Genomic DNA, 21,491 nt, shown 5'->3' on the forward strand with positions numbered 1-21,491 from the left:
GGCGTGCTGCCCCCAGGGTGCGGCGGAGTTTTTAGCCTTTCGGTGACTCTCCGCTGGGACACCTGCCCTGGCCTGTGAGATTCCGCTGAGAAACCTGCCTTGGCCTGTGAGATTCCCGTTGTGAATCCTGTCCATCCCTTTTGTGAGACCCGGTCCCGTGGTGAGGGACGAGGCCGGAGCAGCTGAGATGACGGGGAGCGCCCTCGTGCGCACACCTCACCCAGGCAGAGAAACCTTTCTGCGAGAGAGTCCTGGGGTCTGGCGCCTCGAGAGAGAGCCCACGTTCAGAGACGTTTTGGCTGCATTAACAACTCTGCATGAGACCGTGATCTCGGACGCCCGGGAACTGGGACGGAGGATGGCCGCCATTGTTGTGCCGCCGCTCCACGTGGGTGGGGATGAATCGCAAGGAAGCGCCGATGTGCCCGCCTTTGCGTCTGTGTTGAACGTTCCAACTGCTCCTGTGTTTGTGGAGACGCCGATGAACCCGGTCCGTTGCATCGCTCTGGATTGCTCTGTTGTGTTTGGGAGTGACTCGTCGGGATCTGCATATATACGGCGGCGGAGGGCACAGCGCCGATCCATGGTTTGGTTCGCCCCGGCGGCGCTTCAACAATTGTTGGATTGTGTGTCTTTCTCCTCCTGGCCGGTGAGACTGTGTTCTGCCTGGGGGATGTTCCCGGCATCGGTGCTGCCACGCACCGAGTTCCACCATGCGTCTTTGACTGGGAGTTGGGGGCTACGGTCCCATGGAGTATTGGCGCCTCTCGGACCGCCCGGTTCGGCTGGACCCGCCACATTGTACTGTATGCCGATTGATGAATGGCCATATGTGGGTACTATTGATAGAGGAGGCCAGGGATGATATCGTCTGGGATATGATGGAACACATTGTCGGCTGACGGTGTTTTGGAGGGACACTCCGCGGGGATGATACTGATTGACTATATGATTCTTGATGCTGTGGCTCTTCTGCCTTTGCCTCTGCTGTATACTGTGCGCGATAGGGGAGGGGGGGCTGGGTGGTCTGCTCGATGGCCCTTTTCCGTATTTTTTCCTTTCTTTTTCTTCCTCTTTCTTCTATATTTCGGGTCTCTTTTTAGGCCGATAGGCACGCTGCTGGGGGGGGGGTAGGCCGTAGCCTTCTGCAGGGGTGCAGGGTGGGGGGTAGGGGGGAAGCGGGTTGTTTCTTTGTCCTTTCTTTGTCTCTATGGCCCTTTGCTTCGTCTTTTTCTGGGTGTCGTCGTCTTCATGTTTCCTACAATCTGTTCTGTTTTTAAGGGTTGGGGTGCTGATTCGCCATGCCGTGTATGTGTTGTTTATTTTAATCCTGACTCGTATGCCTTGCCCCCGTGTCCTTAATTGTGTTCGCATTCGTTCTGGGGTTCTGTTTCATGTTGCTATTGTAGGATCGTGTGTGACTGTCTGACACTTCTTCTGATGTTTTTTCAGTTTAACTTTTCTTCATTATAAAATTGACCTTCTTAAATCCTGTATTTTACGCTATACGCTTACATACGAGTTATATCCTGGATACTTACCTGCCCCGGCTTATCGACCGCTGTTTCTTTTACATTGCTCTGCTTACCTTGCGACTTGCTTAGCGGCCGGCCGGGATGGTTGTAGGCCCATGCTTGTATTGCTGTGAAGTGCAAATAAAGGTCTTCAAAAAAAAAAAAAATGTTAGATCAGAAAAAATCTTGCCTCCTAATCTTCCTAGACCTCTCCTCAACCTTTGATACTGTCAAACATGACAACCCCATGATGCGTTCAAGAAGGATGCTATTAGGGGTCATCCCAAACTGGTTCACTTTGTTTCTACACAATAAAGCTCAGAGAAGCAAGGTTAATTAGTATCTGTCCAATATCACTGCCGTCACTTTATGGGTTCCCCAGGGGTCCACCTTTTCACCTACTCTCTTCAACATGTTCATGGAGACTTTAACCAAAATTCTGACATTCTCCAACATCCAACACCACATGTAGGACAGATGACACCCAACTGTACCTAAGAAATTTCCTCCCCTGGAGTTATCTGTTTACTCAACACAACTTTGCAATAAACTCAAAACTGGTTAACCAGAAACCACCTCAAACTCACCGCTCTCAAAACCGAATTCCTCTTAATCACACAACCAAAACGTTCCCTCAACATTGAAGATTGTATGAAGCATTTAACAGCCTTCAGTTGCCTTCCACATGTTATAGATTCCACAAGATTACTGGGAATAACACTGGACAAGAATCTTAACATGCAGAAACACATCAGCTCAGTCACCAAAGGAGCAGACTTTCAAATGAACATTCTAGGAAAAATAATACCCTTCCTACCCTTCGACCGCAAATCGGCTGTGCAAGCTCTAGTGATCCCCACTTTGGACTATGGGAGTGAAAACCTATGTGGTCTGCCAAGATCCAAGCTGGCTCCACTAAGGGCATCCCATAACTCTGCTGCAAGGCTCATTACTGGATCCAAAATAAACAACCACATCACTCCTGATCTGAAGGCACTAAACTGGCTCCCTTATGAGGCAAGGATACAGCTGAAGATTGCTTGCATGACCCATAAAGCCCTTCACTTCAACTCACTGACGTACCTAGCTGACAAACTGAACTGTCTGGCGACTTCAGATCCTCTAAAAGCACCAGCTCCTTACTGTTGAAATCTCAGAAAGTTTGTAAAAAGAAAACCTACAACCGAGCTTTCTCTGGGTTGGACCCTAGAATCTGGAATTCCGTGCCCCCTGAAATCAGACTGAACCTTTCAATCACATCATTCAAAAAAGAAGTAAAACTGAGGAGGAGCTTGGCGGGCATCCGTGATGGCCGCGTGAGCACAGCGCTCTCCGGACCCCCGCCACTCCCGGCATGATATCCTGAACATATCCTGATTCTTCACGAGGATTTGTGTAGAGGACGCTGGGCTGATCTTCCTGGGATTTTTGGAATTTGATTTGGACCCGGGGCGCCGAAGATACGACGACTCGAACTTTCGGGGTCCGCCCTTGAGGTGCGCCCGGGACTGGGTGCGGCACTGTGGCCGTCTTGGAGTTGAACAACAGCGGCAGGGGGATTGGACTTGTGGGTCCCCCTCTTAAGTTTCGGTTTCGATTCTGCCTCAGACTGAGACAACTGGCAGGGGAGTCTGGCCTTTGCTGGGTCCGGCGCACGAGACGGCTGTCGGGCCTTTGACTAGCTTATTCTCCTTCCAGGCTAGTTCACTCCTAGTGGTACCCTCGCCGCTGCTTTTTGGTCCCGACGCCCTACTTTCCTGCGGCCATTTCCATCGGGTCGAGTGAGTCTCCTGGTGACGCAGTCTCCGACATGGCGGGCAGAGGGGACCGAGAGACTCGGAAGACCAAGACGCCCCTGCCCAGTCCAATGTTATGGACCGTTACACCCATTCGAAGGGGTCCCCTGGAGCCGCCCTGCCTGGCCCAAGTGTGGTTGACCACATTGTGGACGCGTCAACGGAGCCGTCCTTGCAGGACATCATGGGCGCCATTTCTGGCATGAAGGAAACAATAGGCCAACAGTATGAAGCTTTGGCCCACAAAATCGACACCGTGGCCATTGATGTGAACTTGGTTCGGGCCGACCTATCTAAAACCAATGAGAAGGTGAAGTCATTGGATCTCAAGTCATCCAGCCTCACGGCAGACGTCTCGGAGATACAGACGGAGATTGGCAATCTCCGTAGGGTAAACGATTTCATGACCCGGCGCCTGGAGGACTTTGAGAACAGGGCACGTCGCTGTAATGTGCGTGTGGTTGGCGTTCCGGAGAATCCAGACCCGCACTCTGTTGATCTCCTGGTCGAGGACCTGATCCAGAACTACCTCTCTCCGTCTGGGTTGAGTAAATTCTTTGCAGTGGAACGTGCCCATCGTGTTCCGGGAGGCCAGGGTAAGCCGGGGGCCCCGCCGAGGCCTATTGTTGCGAAACTCTTCCACTATAGGGATCGGGACGCTATCCTGCAGGCATCGCGCGTGAAGGGCCCGGTGGCCTTTGAGAATGCCACGGTGAACTTTTACCTGGACTTTTCTCAACAGGTGCAGAAACAGCGTATGGGCTTCCGTGGAGTCAAGAAGCGCCTCCGGGACATGGGATTGCGGTATGCTATGCTTTTTCCGACCAGGCTGCGAGTTGAGTGCAAGACCGAACCTTTTTCTTTGATCGGCCTGATTCAGTGAATGACTGGCTGGACTCTCTGCCGGACCGACCTCCTGCGACTGAGCCCGCCGACCACCCGGGTGGTGCTGAGGGTGGTGTAGAGAGCTGAACTACTTGTCTATGCTTCGTGTAGAGTAACTTCTTCTGGGATTTTATGCCTAAGTACCTCTACTGTCTGTGTGTTCTCCTCGTTATTTGTCTTGATCGGGGTGGTGGGTGGGCCAGGGCCTTTCCTCCTCCGGGGTCTTTTTGTAGAATGGGGGTTCTTGGGCGACAGGCACACTGCATGTTGGGGTGGCTTTTTAGCTTCTTGCAGGGGTGCAGGGTGGGGGGTGTTTCCTTGATTGTTGGGGGGTGGGTGGATGGATGGGAAGTTTGATGTTTGTGTTTTGTTTTATCAAGGCGATTCTATCTTGCTAATGATGTTTTTGATGTCATGCTCATTGGGGGAGGGTTTCGGCGTTGCTGTGTGGGGTGGGGGGTAGCGGGTTGAGATTTATTTCGTGGAATGTCAATGGTCTGGGGGATCGTATTAAGCGGGGTGTGGTGTTGCGATGTCTACGACGTTTGTCTCCGGATATTGTTTTTCTACAGGAGACTCATTTGGTGGGCAATACATGTCGTGCAATGAATAGGTGGGGCTATCGCCTCGCCGCACACTCTGGGTTTACCACGGGTTCCAGGGGGGTGGGTATCCTTGTTCGGGCTTCCCTCCCCCTGGCTATTGATGATGTGATCCTTGATGATCGGGGGCGTTGCGCCGTCCTCGTGGGACGCTATGAGGGTCGGACCCTTTCCTTGTTTGCAGTTTATGCGCCCCCCGGTCTACAGACCTCTACCTTTTCCGATTTGGGCCGGGTGTTGTTGAACCTCCCTGATAGTACTCTTTTCATAGCAGGGGACTTTAATTCTGTGTTCTCCGGTCTATGCGATCGTCACCCCCCTAGGGACACTCCTTCGGCCCAACAGTGGCTGGGCGGGTTTCTGGATACGTTTGGCTTGGTGGATTGCTGGAGGCTTATGCATCCTACTCAGCTTCAATACACTTTCCATTCTGGGGCCCATGGGAGTTTGTCTAGACTGGATTATTTCCTGATGCCTGCGGCGCAGTCGCCAGCGGTTCGCGAGATTAGACACCTCCCCCGGGGCATCTCTGATCATTCACCGCTCTGGCTTTGTTTTGAGGTGGGGGTGGAGGCGGCGGGCCGGGTGGCTCCTATCAACCCATGGTACCTCACCTCCCCCGAGACCCGCAGTCTCTTGATTAAGTCTTTGGACAACTATTTTCTAGACAACGAGGGGTCCGTCTCCTCTGCGATATCCCTGTGGGAGGCCTTTAAGACAGTGATTCGCGGGCAGGCCCTTTCCCTTATTGCTGAATCTAAAAAGGCGAGGAATCGGGAGGTGGTGGACCTTGAGAGGGAGATTGCTGAGATAGAGGCTGACCTGGAGTCGGATGTTACACCTGGTAAACTCCACGCCCTGGGTCTGAAACAATTTGCTTATAGGTCTTTGGTTACAGATGCGGCTAAACTGATGTTTCGAGAGCAACAGGGTCGCTTGTATGATGTGGGGGACAAAGCGGGTAAGTTGCTGGCATGGTTGGATAAGAAGGAGAGGGCGAATCGTGTGGTGCCTGTGATTCAGACTTTGAGTGGTGTGAGAGTGACCGACCCGGTTGGAATAGTTGAATGTTTCGCGGACTATTTTCGTGTGGTTTATTCCCCTGTGTCTGAACGGGATGTTGATGACTCTCGCCTTTTGTTGCGTGATATAGCTCTGCCCAGTGTTTCCGATTTAGACCGAGTCTCTTTGGAGTCCCCTTTCACTACGGACGAGATAGCGACGGCCATTCGCTCACTCCGTTCGGGCAAAGCTTTGGGCCCGAATGGATTGCCAATTGAATTGTACAAGCTACGTCCTGATAAGGTGGCGCCCTATCTTCGCACCATGTTTTTGGAATCCCGGGAGCGGGGTATTCTCCCATATGATCAGAGTCTGGCCACGATTGTTGTTATTCCCAAAGAAGGTAAACCTCGGGACCTTTGTTCGTCTTATAGGCCCATTTCCCTGTTGAATGTTGAACCCAAGGTTCTGGCTAAGCTTCTGGCTACCCGCCTCTTGACGGTCATCGGTGGCTTGGTTCATCCGGATCAATCTGGATTTATCCCGCATCGCAACACGGCTCTTAACCTACGTCGTCTCCACGGTGCTGTTGCGAGGGCGGGGCTTCTGACGGAGCCGGCCATTTTGGCTTCGCTAGACGCTTCGATGGCCTTTGATACGGTAGAGTGGCCCTATCTTTGGGCAGCTCTTGAGAAATTTGGTTTCGGACCTGAGTTTATTGGTTGGGTGAAATTGTTATACGCCGAACCCTTGGCACAGGTAGTGGTAAACGGTCGGGTTTCTGTCCCCTTCTGCCTTGGTAGAGGGACCCGTCAGGGATGCCCCTTGTCTCCGTTGCTTTTCGCGCTTGCCCTGGAACCGTTAGCTGCGTGGCTTCGATGGGAACCTTCACTCAAGGGGATCCGTTGGTCACCGGATTTTGAAGACCGCGTCTCGCTTTACGCGGATGACATTCTTCTGTATCTTACTTCCCCGCGTAAATCTTTAAATGTCTTATTTGACGTTCTTACTTCGTTTGGTGCTAACTCAGGTCTGGTTATTAATTGGGCTAAGTCCTGTGTGTATGTTCTCTCGGGTGTTTTGCCCCCATTACCGGACAGATTTCCTATCCAGGTCGTCCAGTCTGGCTTCAAGTATTTGGGGATCTTTATTACGCTGGACTCTTCACTCCGGTTCGAGCGTAATCTCCTCCCCCCGCTTCTTAGACTGCGACTGGATGTGGCCCGCTGGCGTAAACTACCCCTGTCTCCTCTGGGCAGGGCTGCCCTTTTTTAAATGATGTCTTTGCCACGATTCCTATACGCACTTCAAAATTCTTTTGACGACGTTCCCGCTACCTATTTCCGAGAGATCGAGAGTCTTCAGAGGCAACTGATCTGGGACGGGCGTCCACGTATCGCCCTTGCGAAACTTACTATCCCTTGGTACGACGGGGGCATGGCGATCCCCGATATCAAGAGATATTATTGGGCTACCCAGCTGTCTGCCATTAACCACGCAATGTATTCCCCGGGTCGAGATCCGGCCTTTGAGATGGATAGACTCCAGCTGCCGGGAGGGGATTTTAATAGAGCGCTTTATTCCAGATCGGCTGGGCGCCATCTTACGGGCCCGTCCAGGACCGCAGTCAATGTGTGGCGCGCCGCGAATGTGAGTTTGGGATGGGAGAACCGACTGACAATGGCGACTCCGCTTTATGCTTCCGAACGTTTGGGATGTCTCTGGTCTACTAAGGGCTTTGACCGCTGGGATATGATTGGGATATGTAAAGTGGGTGATGTCTGTGTGAAGGGTAGAGTGAAGTCTTTCCAGGCCCTTAAGGCCGAATATGACTTGAGTGATAGAGAGTTTTTTCGATATCTGCAGGTCCGGCATGCTCTGGCCTCAGTTCTGACTCCTGATGTGACCCTACCCGAGTCCTCCCCCCTTGAGGATCGCATACTGGATGGACACCTGCCCGATAGCACTATCTCCCTGATTTATAAGAAACTGATTAACAATCGCGCTGACTTACTGCTCCGACTTCGGGAGGTTTGGGTCGGTGATGGGTTGGACTTGGATGACGAGGATTGGCAGTCGGCACTCTTCTCCGAAAGAGGTCGCCATCCCCGCCCGTCTTCGTTTGGTTCAACTTAAGATCCTCCACCGGGTGTATGTAACTGGTCCGCGTCTGGTAGTAATGGGTTTTTCCCCGGATGGCTTATGCAAACGTGGTTGTGGGATGAGTGCTACATTTCTGCATATTCTTTGGGAGTGCCCGGTGATAGCAGCCTACTGGATTGATGTGCTTGCGGTGATGACTGTTGTGACTGGTATTACCCTGCGGCCTGAGGCCCGACGATGCCTGTTGAATGTGTGGGAACCCACCGACTATTCTGTGGCCCAGACCAGATGGGCGACCTTGGGATACATGGTCGCAAAGCGGGACATTGCGCAGCTCTGGGGCGCATCCAGACCTCCCGACGTCTCGGTGTGGGAGGATAACATGGACTGGTCCATGTTCCGAGAGAAGACCGTCTATGTAGCTAGTGGCAGACCCAGGGCGTGGACAAAGATTTGGGGTCAGTGGAACGAATATCGTGGAGACATTTGTACCCCTCCCTTGGTTGACACTCCCGATGTTACCCTATCTCCCTAGGCTGGCGTTCCCGAAATTTTTCATACTGTTCTAGGATTTTCCTGTCCTCCCCTCTGTCCCCCCCCCCAGCCTTGCCGAGTCCCATTGATTGTGCTTTCGTCTTCCTGATTAGTGGCTTTCCCCTCCGCCTTCTGGGCTGACCTTGATTAATGTGCATTCGCCTTGTTTAGAGTTTGTTGTTGTTTTTTATGTTTAATATAGAAAATTGTTATGTCCTGTCCTATGTTTTGAGCAATATTTGGTATCTGATTTGTGCCTGGCCACGGAAGTGATCGTTTGCTTCTTATGTTGTGCGTTGCTCTTAGCGGCCAGCCCGTGTGGTTGTAGGCCCATCTTTGTAATTTTTATTTGATTGCTCTATAAAAGTTTTTCACCCAAAAAAAAAAAAAGAAGTAAAACTGCTTTTGATGAACAAAACTACCACGGACCCACTGACTTATTTATCTGGATACTGATTTGATGCAGTGTCTTCAACCAGGATTTTCACTAGCCTTCTATGCCCTGGTTTGTAACCCACTGACCATATCCTGATTTGCAACGGGTATTGTCGGCGTTTGTGTTTTTTGTTGTTGTTCTGTTTTCTTCTTGCCTAACCATTTGTAAAGTGCCCTGATACCCTTCTAGGGTCAAGTTCATGCTATGTAAAACTTTATAAATAAAAATATATACATCTTTAACCCCTTCGACGCTCATGACGAGCTCAGCTCGTCATGAGTTACGCCTCTTGTACGCTCATGACGAGCTGAGCTGAGCTCGTCATGAACCGCGGGTTTTCGCAAAAGTCAGCGCACAGCGGGAAAATGCTTAGCGCGCATGGTGTTAATAACTAACAAAGCTATCACAATTGAAATATTAATGGACGGTAAACACATTTTAAACAGAGTGAGCAGGTGAAGCTGAAGTTATCTGATAGCCATACCAAAATGCCTTGAGAGACAGAGCGTGTTCTCCTTTGCTGCTACAGTAACATTCAAAGTACAGATTGGCAAGTAATGCAGTTCTTCCAGAATCTGGTGGTCTGGGTCGCTTGGAGGCAGGAAGGACACTCTCCTCTCCTTCCTCGCTCCATGTTGTCATCCATCATGATGTTATTGTCTCACTAATCCATGCTTGTTTGTATTTGGGAAATATGTTTTTCCTGCAGAATTGTCCAGAGGAGTTAACTTTTTCCCATTACACTATCATAGAAACTTTGCTCTTGCCTACAACACAAACCACTGAAAAAATTACACCAAACTTAGCATAAAAGAGGACTTTACTCGGACTGGCTTCTTTGGTTGTTTTTGTGAGCATTTGTTCTGTAGTTTTTGAGAGGTAAGCTTTTAAGAATCGTTGTTAGGCTTTAAAGCGTTATGCATTTGTATATCTGTGCCATATGAGGTTAAAAAATCCTTTGTGAAAACAGAAACTTTCAAAAAAAGAAATCTTATAGGACAATAGAGCCTTTTCTCCTGCCATTTCTTTTGGTTCCACGGTTCCAAAGTTGGTACTGCGGTTCGGAGTGATCCAGTTGTCACTCACAAATAAAAAAAATATATATTTTGTGGCCATTTCAGGATGGATTATGTCCATGTGTCCTTAATAAAAATATTAAAACCGTCTAAAATGGCACGATATGCACGCCCTGACTACCAGACCACAATAAATAGGCCCACCCTCCCTCCTCCCCCTCCTACGGGGAGTAATCATTAAAAAAAAAAAAGAGTTGTGAAATTTTTTATGGGATTCATGGAAGCATGACACCTAAAATGGCTTCCAGGTTCTGCAGTTCAGAGGTGGGTATGTGCGAATCCTGATAAGGATCTGTGCTACAAGTTTGCTGTCCGGGCAGTCATTCACTGCAAAAAGAATAACACAGTTAAAAACTGAGTAATGGTTCTGACTGGAATGCACAAAACCACTGAAATTCACCATTTAGGGTTACCGATGTATTTAACATATGCCACACCTCTAACTGCCAGTCATGCTCAAAATCCAAGTTTACCAACCATACGGAAATAGAGAAAAGTGTTATAAAGAGAACAACATGGCAGACGCCATGATTTGATAACCATACCTGCCAAATTTCGGTGGATTTCAACCAGAACTCATTTTTTGTGGATTTTTTCAGGAATTGTAATAATATGTTACTTTATATTTAGAAGGAGAAAAAAACCTTGGAAATTCAATCGAAAAAAATTAAAGCTAAAGGCACGTTCTATTTAGGTGAAAATATCAGTTAAAACATACTATTTTAATTTAGCAAAACCACTGGAATTTTACCAGCTATTTAAAAAAAAAAATCTTTTTATTGAGATAAAAAAAATATATATATATATATATATACATACATACATACATACATACATACATACATACACATGCTCAAAACAAAAGCCAAACTGTAGCCACAGGGCAAAACAAACGACTCCGATGTGAGGCAGTTGGAATTTTAATGAGCAAAGCTAAGCAGGAGCTAACAATCAGTAACAATCAACAGTACGGACCATTGCACTACTGCATTCATCATCCAGGTAGAATAATGACGCAATAACGGAGAATCTGCAGATTACCATCCATTACAGTAAGTAGTTTAAGGACATATTCAGATTATACAATTAAGTTGTCGGATTTGCAAGTAAATATGCTGTTAAGTATTTCCAGTAGTCTCTAGGGCGGGATCGGACAGGCAGTTCTTCCTTGTAAGTTTTTAACGTGTCTTGACAATATGACATGTCATGAAGCCATTGCTTACTTTGAGGTGCTTCCTTGCTCTCCCAGCATAACGAGACCTTCCGTTTGGCAAGTAGAAGAGCCACCATGCAGAACTTGCTCAATTGTTGTTTTTGCCTTTGTCACCCCGAGTGGGATGGGTATGCTCAGACGTGAGTCCCATGCTCTCCACACCACTGGAGTCAAGCTATCCAGGCTGATGAAGGCTGATAGCCAGAAACCGGTCCTTGGATGCTTGATTCCAGTCCGGGAAAGACATGGCTTGGCAGTTCGGGCTGGACTGTTCCCATGAGGCACAGGGTCAAGGCTGATTTGCATATAGCCATGTCTGACCTGGGGTGGTGTGGAGTGCAAACAACGATGGAGTTATGCCCAGATCTCTGTACTGGGGTGAATGTATGACATTGTTCTGCATTCTGTCCATCAATTGTTGTTTTTGCCTTTGTCACCCCGAGTGGGATGGGTATGCTCAGACGTGAGTCCCATGGTCTCCACACCACTGGAGTCAAGCTATCCAGGCTGATGAAGGCTGATAGCCAGAAACCGGTCCTTGGATGCTTGATTCCAGTCCGGGAAAGACATGGCTTGGCAGTTCGGGCTGGACTGTTCCCATGAGGCACAGGGTCATGGCTGATTTGCATATAGCCATGTCTGACCTGGGGTGGTGTGGAGTGCAAAAAAACGATGGATTTAGGCCCAGATCTCTGTACTGGGGTGAATGTATGACATTGTTCTGCATTCTGTCCATCAAGTGAGAGAACAGGCAAGTAACACAAAGAGGGTACAAAGTTCCCCGGGAAGAGTGAAGGAGTGGAGGTGTGTGTGCAGGAGAGAGGGGGGAATCCCCTTGTTGGAACTAAAACCCTCACACACCCAGCAAGCTAGGTGTCATGCTTCATCATATGGGTTCTGCTCCTCGTCAGACTGGCGCTGCAATGTCTGACGGGCTCCCGAAACCGGGGCTCTTTATCGGTGATCTTTTGTTCCGGCCATATGGTGCATGCGTGTGAGAGGGCGGGGGAGTGTGGTCGTGACGTGAAAAAGGTGAAGTTAAAAGTCAGTCCACAACCTACTTTATTCTTGTAGTAGACTTCCTTGTTTAAAAGGGTGGGAGGGGAGCTAAATGCCCTGGAGCTATCCTAGCACGTTAACTACTACCCTCTTGTTTGGTCGACATGTTTCTTGCCGTGATGGCAATTCTTCAGGACCTCGGTGTATAGTACCACACAGTGAAAAGAGTATAATAGTGATAAATAAAACTTGCAATCTGGTATACAACCTTTGTATGGTCGGTAATACCGAAGCGCAGGCCGGTTGGTCCTGCTGTAGTATTGTGACCCCAGAAGATTCCCTGAGGTACCTCGCAGTCTGCTTCCGTAGGACCGGCTGGTAAAGGTATGGTACCTTCGGCGGCGGCGCGGTCCAAGCCGATGCACCTACCCCACGGACAGCGTCTCGAACAAGGCGCAAAGCAAATGAGAGAACAGGCAGTCTGCCACTCTGCCTCAGTAAGGGGAATATCCAGTACCTCATTCCATCTTGCCAACGCTTTATTTGTGTTATTAGCTATCTCATCTTGCGCCATATTGTATAGTCGTGATACTAAATGCGTGTTGTTTGAGGATGATATAATTAGTTGCAACGTGTTCAGCTGTTTGGGCTCCGCCGGGTAGCTGGGATATAATTTCCTGATCGCCCCTTTGAGTCTGTGATATGTGAAGCGAAATAATAGCGTCTGGTTTATAATATATGATAAATCCTGCGTCGTTTTAAATACCCCATTGTGATACAGGTCACCCATGTTGTCAATCCCCACCTGGTTTAACAAGCGCATGCCAACCTCTTCTCTCGTAACAGAAAGTTCTGGGTGGTGATGTAGTGGTAATGCCGGGGCGTAGAGTGGTAACTTACGCGCTAAGCTGCCTAACTTTTTGGAGTGCAGCGGTGGTCTACGGTGCGTTACGATTGCAGTCAGAGGTATTGGTAAAGCATCACCTTCTTCTATGGCAGTGTGTGTTAAGTAAGGAATCGGATGGTACCAATAGGTGGCGTATTGCGCCTGGGCACAGAGATAATATAGCAAAATATCGGGCACACTGAAACCACCTCTAGAGTATGGGAGCGTCAAAGCCCGCAACTCTATACAAGCTTGCTTACCTGCCCAGATCAATTTAAGCACTAGTGAGGACAATCGTCGGAAAACCTCTGTTGGGGGGTGGGGGAATTGGGATATTATTAAAAAGGTAGAGGAGTTTTGGAAGAATTACCCTTTTTACTATTGCTATTCTGTCTGCTAGAGATAAAGGCAGTTGTATCCAGCGACTTATTTCTTCATCTAAAGAGGAGATCACTCTACCGTAGTTGGTTCCAATAACAATCTCCGGGTCGCGGTGATACCAGACTCCTAGGTATCGTATTGGATCAGTTTGCCACTCCAACGGGAATTCTGTGGGGTGTCGTATTGTAGTATCAGTCAATGAGATGATTGAAGACTTTGCCCAATTGATTTGGAGCCCGGACTGCCTTCAAAATTTGATGTACTCGTGTAATAGTGGGGCCAACTTTTGTTCCGGGTCACGTACGTATAGCAACATATCGTCCGCATATAAGGAAATATGTAAGGGTCTTTGTGGGAACTGTATGGCTGAAGAGTGATGTCCCTGCCTAACTTTGCAAGCTAGGGGTTCAAGTGCCAACGCGTATAACAAAGGGGATAAGGGGCATCCCTACCTCGTCCCTCGCGCTATAGGTATCGGGTCGGAGATGTAACCATTGACCCGGATCCTGGCTACAGGCATGCGTGTACAGTAACTGAACCCACTGAATGAACATAGGTGGAAAGCCCATCCTCCGTAGCACTGTCAAAAGATACTACCATTAGAGTCAAAGGCTTTGGCGGCATCTAACATGACCGCCACTGCCTTCATGCTGGGTATCAAATAGTGGGAGAGCGCAAACAACGTCCGAGTGTTGTGTGTAGTAGCCCTAGACTGTATAAAACCAGACTGATCCGGGAGGACCAAGTTAGTCATGAGGGGCTGCAGTCGTGTAGCAAGTAACTTGGCTAAGATTTTAGAGTCAACGTTGAGTAGCGAAAGTGGCCTATAAGAGTCACAGGTTTCAGGATCCTTTGCAGGCTTTAAGAGGGCAATCAGTACAGCTTCTCTAAAGAAGGGGGGGGGGGAGTATCATCTTATCAAAGGCATCCCCATACATCGCGACCAAGTGAGGGGCTAACAGGTCGACAAAAGCCTTATAAAATTTACAAGTAAACCCGTCTGGGCCCGGGGCTTTACCGTCCGGTAATGATTTAATAATGTCTGTTACCTCTTCTAGCGTTATCGGTAACGACAGATAGGCACGCTGCGCATCCGATAACCATGCAATGGCCACGTCTGCCAGGTAGTCCATAACCTCGGCCGCCACTGAGTAATACATTAAAATAAAAATGAACACCCTTCTCACCTTAGAAGCCCAGTTGTGTTCAGACACCCACAAGTGCTTTTAGAATGCTGGTTGTTCTGCAGTCCCGCAGATCGGCTGGTCATGTACTTAAGGCACTCCTTAGATAGTTAGAATTGGGAAAACAGCAAGAAAGCATCTTGATTTTTGTAAATTTGCCAAGTGACGCAGAGGATACCCTCTCCTATCACGCTATCTTACAAAAAGTCTAGTTATACTTTTGAGTCTTGCCAGATAGGGCTGTAAGGAAGAGTGAGAACCGTCAGCGCATCTAAGGTCTTTTGCTGCACAAGAGCTTGCTACTATACTTCATTGCTGGTCTGAAAGGAAAAATCTCAGCACCACTGTTAAAGACCAGTGCCTTCCATTTACCTGAAGGGGAGCTGCTTTTAGCAAAAATGCTACATGTGCCTTTCTGTTTATAGTGAGAGACACTGAAAGAGGCAGCTTGGGTGAGGTTTTAGACCTTTTTGCTTATACTACCATAAGTTTAGCCTTAACCAAACTAAGACTTTTAGGCTCTAGTCATACCCATTGTTACTTTCTGTATAGAGTGATGAAGCTAAAGGCCGTTCTCAATCAACAGGGTTGCAAACGTGAATTTAGGGAAAAGGTACATAAATTGGGTAATGGAAGTCAAGAAGTCGGGCATCTTTGGAAGGGTTCTTTTCTAGAGTGCTCTACCACTCTATTCCTTTCGATAAGTAACAACCGACCTGGAGCATCATATACTACGGGGAATACAAGACTAAGGCCGGACACTCCAGTAAGCCAGTGGCTAGTGCATTGTCCTTGCGTATTACTGCCAGTGAAATGACAGTCAGGCACTTGGACTTAGTTGACCAAACAGAATCTTATATGTTTGAATATGTTATCATTAGTAGGTTTAATTTAGGCTCCAAGTAGCTGGCTGAATTGCTGACATTTAATGTAATTTATTTCCTACTCTTTTTTTTCTGCACCTAGATTGGATCATCCAAACGTGGTTAAAGCCTGCAGCGTCCCAGAAGAGATGAACTTTTTAGTGAATGATGTCCCCCTTTTAGCCATGGAATACTGCTCTGGAGGTGACCTGCGAAAGGTGGAGTACACAACCATTTCAACAATGCACTTCTGCCATCTTAGTGAAAATCATTCCACAGTCAGACCAAATCAGTTCACTGAGATATATTCCCTACATATTCATAATCCCTGCCTGCTGATTAATGGTCTTAAATTCTAGCCATGTAGGCATAATTTTTGGCACTCTTTTTTTCAAATTGTTTACTTCACTATTGACACTTTGGTCAATTAATTGTTGCACAATTATAACATAGTTTAACATTTACGGGGAAGGGTGGGTATTTGTGTCTGTCTCTGTCTCTGTCTGTCGCTCTCTGTCTCTCTCTCTCTCTCTGTCTGTCGGTCTGTTTCTCTCTCTCTCTGTGTCTGTCTGTCTCTGTCTGTCTCCCTCTGTGTTTGCCTCTGTTTCTCTGTCTGTCTCTGTCTGTCTTTCACTACAGTTCGATGACAGGGATACCTCAAAAAACGATTGTTTTCTGTGAAAGAGGCTGGGAGAGCAATTGGTCAAGAGAGCAAAATAGACCAGCATTGGTAAAGCCAATCTGTCTCTCTTTGTCAATGCTGAGCGAGTGATGTGATTGACTTTGTCAGTGCCTGACTTGCTACGTTAAAAGTCTATAAAAGCATTTTCAGTACTTTGAAGATAGACACCTAGTTGCATAATGTGATGTGACGATGCAACACGTCTCATCACACAATGCTTTGAAGAAACCATGGTTCACTGGGATATAAGTCTTTTTTTAACGTAGTGAAAGAGTCTTCTATCATATGAAGACAGCAAAACAAAAACAACTTATTTTTACCAAGACACATAATCAATGGGTTAAACATAGTAGAAATCTCTTACAAATTAGTTATTTTATTGCATCATATACATAGTAAATTTATCATCAAGAAAAGAGCTGACCGTGCTCATGTTATAGGAAAGGTAATCGGTGATGTTACTAATGTTAATGTTACTAAGATTTTTATAGCGCTCTGCTACCCTGAGGTGTCCTGGCGCTAATACACTACCATCTGAGGAGAACTTATGACAGGCCCAGCGGGCAAGAACAATTTACCTGAAGAGCCAGGTTTTTAGTCCCTTTCTAAACGAGAGCAGCTCTGTCAAGTTCCTTAGAGAGAAAGGAAGACTGTTCCTTGCTTTGGCGGCACAGTACTGAAAACTCCTGCCACCCCAGCTCTGTTTCATGATGCGGGGGAGAGTAACTTGTTTTGCTTGCATGGAACGTAAGGCTCTTCCAGGAACATACCAATGAAAGGATTGTTTCAGAAAATCAGGGCCAAAGCCATTTAGGGCTTTGAAAACTAGACACATAGCCTTAAACTGAATCCGGAGTTCGACAGGGAGCCAATGAAGGGCTCTAAGTTTTGCCCTCATTTATTTATTTATTTTTAAATTTATTAAGCGCGCGGCTACCCCCAACGGGGGTGTCCCGGCGCTGTGGACCGCAGTGGCAGAGACCATAGGTGACCTAGTAACTGGAAAACAGCCATGTCTTCAAGCTGCGCCTGAACAGAGATTCCGATTCGATCAGTCGAAGATTTAATGGAAGGGAGTTACCGAGGCAAACTTAGGGGTCCCTGAGAGCAGTCTGGCTGCCACATTCTGCACAATCTGGAGTCTAGCCTGTTGTCTCTTCTGGATGTTAATGAAGAGAGCATTGCAATAGTCCAGACGTGAGAGGATGAGCGCCGTGACTGCTATTTTCATGCTATCTTCTGGAAAGAAAAATTTGATCTTGCGCAGAAAAACAGGAGAAAACAACCCTACTGACCTGATCACAATATGCCAGTTTCGAGTCCACAATCACCCCAAGGTTTTCTGCCCTGTCCACCGCAGTTGGGAGCATGCCCATTGTATCTGGCCACCAATCAGGTGTCGACAAGTGTGCCGTGTTCCCAAAGATGATAACCTCGGTTTTCCCTACATTAAGTTTAAGGCAGTTTGACGTCATCCATGCAGCAATGGCCTGCATACAATTATGGCATTTTGCACCAGTCTCTGCCTCAGCGCCTTTTTTGATAGATAACACACTTTGTGTATCATCGGCGTAAGAGGTTAGCTGGAAACCAAATGATCTGAACAAGGGTGCCAATGGGGCAACATAGACATTAAATAGTGTCGGGCTAAGGGAGGAGCCTTGTGGAACTCCGCAAGGGAGAGAAAAAGGCTTAGAGCTGTCTCTGCCAAGCTCCACTGTTTGTATTCTATTGGCCAGAAACGATTTCAAGAGGTCCCAGGCCTTGCCATGGACTCCGACCGCCGATAAACGATCCATCAAAACTATATGTATGTGTAGCCTATAATGCTCATCCTGCAGTGGCCATGGCGAAAGCCGCCATCGAAATGGGGAGCGCTTGCGGTCAAGGCGCAGATGTAGCGACACAGGCGATTGGTCAGACATGCCCCGGCAGACAATAATCTTTGAGTGTGGGGTGCAGATATGAATATGTAGTCTAGGCGGGAGAAGGACTCATGCACTCCAGAAAAGTATGTGTATTCGTGTTCTGTACGGTGTAGTGTCCTCCAGGAGTCAACTTACCCCATCGTCCAGGACAATAATTTCAACTCGCGCATAGCTATCGATTGCCCCGCGCTGCGCCATCTATCTCCACTGGATAGAATACATCATTCCAGTCTCCTCCCGCTATCGTCAGTCCAAACCGCTGTCAAACACTCTACAAGGTTCCAGGCTGGGGGGAAGGGGTGTATACACTGCAGAGAATGAGGGGCTTAACATATAGATCTCCAGCAATTACGATGAATCTGCCCTGCGGGTCAGACCACGTCTTGTTGAGAACATATGGAACACTGCGGTGAATGAGGATCCCTACACCACAGGAACTCCTAGTGAACCCAGAGTGAAAGGTTTAGGCAAATCCGAAACATGCCAAACACGGTGTCTTAGTACCCAGTAGATGGGTTTCTTGTTGAGGCAGGACTTCCGCCCTATAGCGTTTAGCCCATCGGAGTACAGCCCCCGCTTCATCTTGTCGAGCAGACTGCAGACATTCCAGCTAAGGATCCGAGGCTCACGCCTTCCAGAGCCCATTATGGTGGATGACATGTTTGGTAGTGGGACACATGGACAGGTGCAGATACCTGGGTGACCTGGTCAACCCGGGAGCTATGTATGTAGTGACTGGTTGTGGCACTAGAAACAAACAAGAACTTCCCATTAACCCCCCAGCCCTCTCCAATACCTCATGAACATTGAGGTATCTATCGCAGCATGGTATACCTCCCACCCCCAACGGGGGCTAGAATCAGCATTCAGCCAATGGATCCCAGTGGAAGTCCCCTGCACATGAAAGCGTTTAACAGCAAGGGACTATATATACAATAGTAGCCCGAGTGTTCCTGGTGTCTGAATTGTTAGATATCTATGTAGATCCCTGTGTAGTAACGATTAGGAGGCTGCGTGTTCCGGCTGGTGTCCGCCATGCGCCTACGGGATTTGCCGCGGGTTTTGGATCTCTTCTTGGAGCGCGATCGGCAGCGCTGCTTATCTGTGGCCCTTTGGGATCCTTGTCCCCCCCGGATGCGGAGTCTGAATTGAATCTGGGTGTAGTATGGGGCTTAAGTTTCACAACTTCATCCGTCCAGTGAAATAATTTCCTCCGGCGTCTCAAAAAAGTGTGTCCGTGATTGGTAGGACATCCTCAGACAGGCTGGGAACAGCAGGGAGTACTGGATCGTAAGGCCACGGAGGCTGTCGGCGCTGCTGTACCAGCTTATCATAGTCTGGGAAAATCATAATGTGTTGAGAAGCATTTGTGAGGGTTGCTTTTAGCCTGGCTTGCTGTAGGAGAACGTCTGTCTTTATAATTAAGAAGTTTCGCTATTATTGACCTGGGGCGAACACCAGGTGGTGGCTTCTGCAGCAGCGCCCAATGTGCACGCTCAATTATAAAGCATGGGGATAATGTCCTGGGTGGGAGCCATTCTGTAAGCCATTTGATGTGGAAGTCCTCCACACTGCCACCCTTCCAACCCTCAGGGAATCCCACAAAATGCAGATTGTCCCTACGAGCACGCCCCTCTGCATCTTCTACGCGTGTCGCTAGGGCCTTGTGAGTGTCCCCTGGGTAGATACTTTTTTCTGGGGGGTGTTCACTGTGTCCTTCACTGTTGAGATCCTAGATGCTGACTCATCAATACCCTGCACTGCATTTCTAAGATCCTGCCGGAGCAACATGACGTCGGAGCCCACATCGCCGATCTTAGACTCGAACATCTCCCAGGAATGTGTGATTGCTGCGAGCAGCGCAGCATTATCCGGCATGGCCACCGCCTGGTCTCCCTAACCGGCATCGGGGCTAACGTGCCCGTGTATTTATCCATGGTGCTTTGCTTAGAGGACGTAGTAGGCGATTTATCTTTAGCCATTCTATATGTATGCAGAGGAGAAGTTATTCTGGGTGTGAATCCAAACGCACTCCAGCACCCCACAATCGCTGCAGGTCAATACCTCCAGCTTGGTCAGTTCAGCAGGGTGGCCGGGGAGGGTACCACACCGAACCTAGATCGACTGCTTCTGTGAGCACCCCCCAACCCCCATAGTGGGCTCTAACACACAGCCCCAAGCACACAGCGTCCCAGCAAGCAGATTGTGCCAAACAGCCGCAGATTATCTCTGGGTATCCTTGGGAAGGTGCAGCCAACCAGGAGTCTAAACTTCAACCCACATAAGGGATCTCCAATGCCAGGCAAAGCACTGAGCCTTAGTTTCACAGCCCCCTCAAACCGCTGTTGTAGTGCCGAGAAGGGTCCAGGAGGGGAGAAAAAAGTGACGCACTTCTACCCCTGGCCCTCACTCGGAGCCCAACTAAGTATCACCGCAATCTGCGTGGGCCGGCCAGGTCCTTCCAATCCAACTACAGCTCCAAATGTTGAGTAGGGCTCCTCCTGAACCCCGTAGATCATGAAAGGCAGAAGGCGGGGTGCCGTGGCCGACCCGGTCGCTGAGACCTAATGGGGCAGCACGGCACAGGGCCTCCAGGTCCACAGGGCTCCCCACTGCTATACGGCAGCCAGGAGGAAACACCTCCGCCGCCTGCCACATTGCAGGCCCCAGGGCGGCTCGGCTCCACTAGCACCCCAGAAACCACTGCAAGGCCGCCAGTGGAGGCCGTGGCCCAGCAGCACCACACATCAGGGAATCCCCTCGCCCGAGGGACGCAGAGTGCAACTCTGACCCCTGCACTATCCCCTGGGCTTCCCACGCTTGGCCACCCAGAGCACCGGCCTGGGGGCCGTCGGGAATGCCGCACACCTCACAGCAGAGTTCGGGATGGCCGAGCAGGCCCACACCGCGGCCCGACCCGCCCTGTCGTGTCTTTGACAAAGTATGAATGCAGGCCACTGGCCCCGCGCCCCCAGACGCCACCACGGACAGCCTCACTTCGCGGGACACAGGTGACCCCCGTAGCCTCCGTCGGGCAGGTGTCCGGGTCTGCTGGCATCGCATCTCACACAGTGGTGTGTCCTCTCTGCTATGCCGGAGCTGCACAGATCATCGCTGCACAACAGCCGCTGGCTGTATGTCTCACACCTGTAGGAGCCCTTGAAAGGCAGCAGTGAGGCATCCCAGGCTGCCTCCGAGTCTTTGGTGGGTTAAGGACGAGCAGATGGAGCAGGATTAGTGAAGTATTTTGAATGGGCTATGGGAGCCTCGCTAAGACGCGTCCGCCAGGTTGGACAGCCAAGCCACGCCCTGTAAATAGCAAGTTCTGACACACAATCATCCTCCATTTAGTGTCTGTATATATTTGAATGTGTTGGAGACCATAGGTATTCTAAAACTAAGTGAAA

The 21,491-nt window shown here is 49.0% G+C and overlaps 1 protein-coding gene across 2 annotated transcripts in view; it reads left to right on the plus strand.

Annotated features, from left to right (window-relative positions):
• The window catches only part of CHUK (component of inhibitor of nuclear factor kappa B kinase complex), a 559,943-nt gene that overhangs the window by 123,508 nt on the left and 414,944 nt on the right, over positions 1 to 21,491 (plus strand). For both annotated transcript variants that reach the window (XR_013594756.1, XM_078642754.1), the window contains exon 3: positions 15,578 to 15,692. Coding sequence is in view for 1 of the 2 variants with exons in the window: in XM_078642754.1 (XP_078498880.1) it covers positions 15,578 to 15,692 (115 nt within the window). In the remaining variant the exon portion in view is untranslated. The remainder of the gene's footprint in view (positions 1 to 15,577; positions 15,693 to 21,491) is intronic.

The sequence above is a fragment of the Lissotriton helveticus genome, chromosome 5_1 (assembly GCF_964261635.1).
Source record: "Lissotriton helveticus chromosome 5_1, aLisHel1.1, whole genome shotgun sequence".
In the NCBI taxonomy this organism is placed as follows: domain Eukaryota; kingdom Metazoa; phylum Chordata; class Amphibia; order Caudata; family Salamandridae; genus Lissotriton; species Lissotriton helveticus.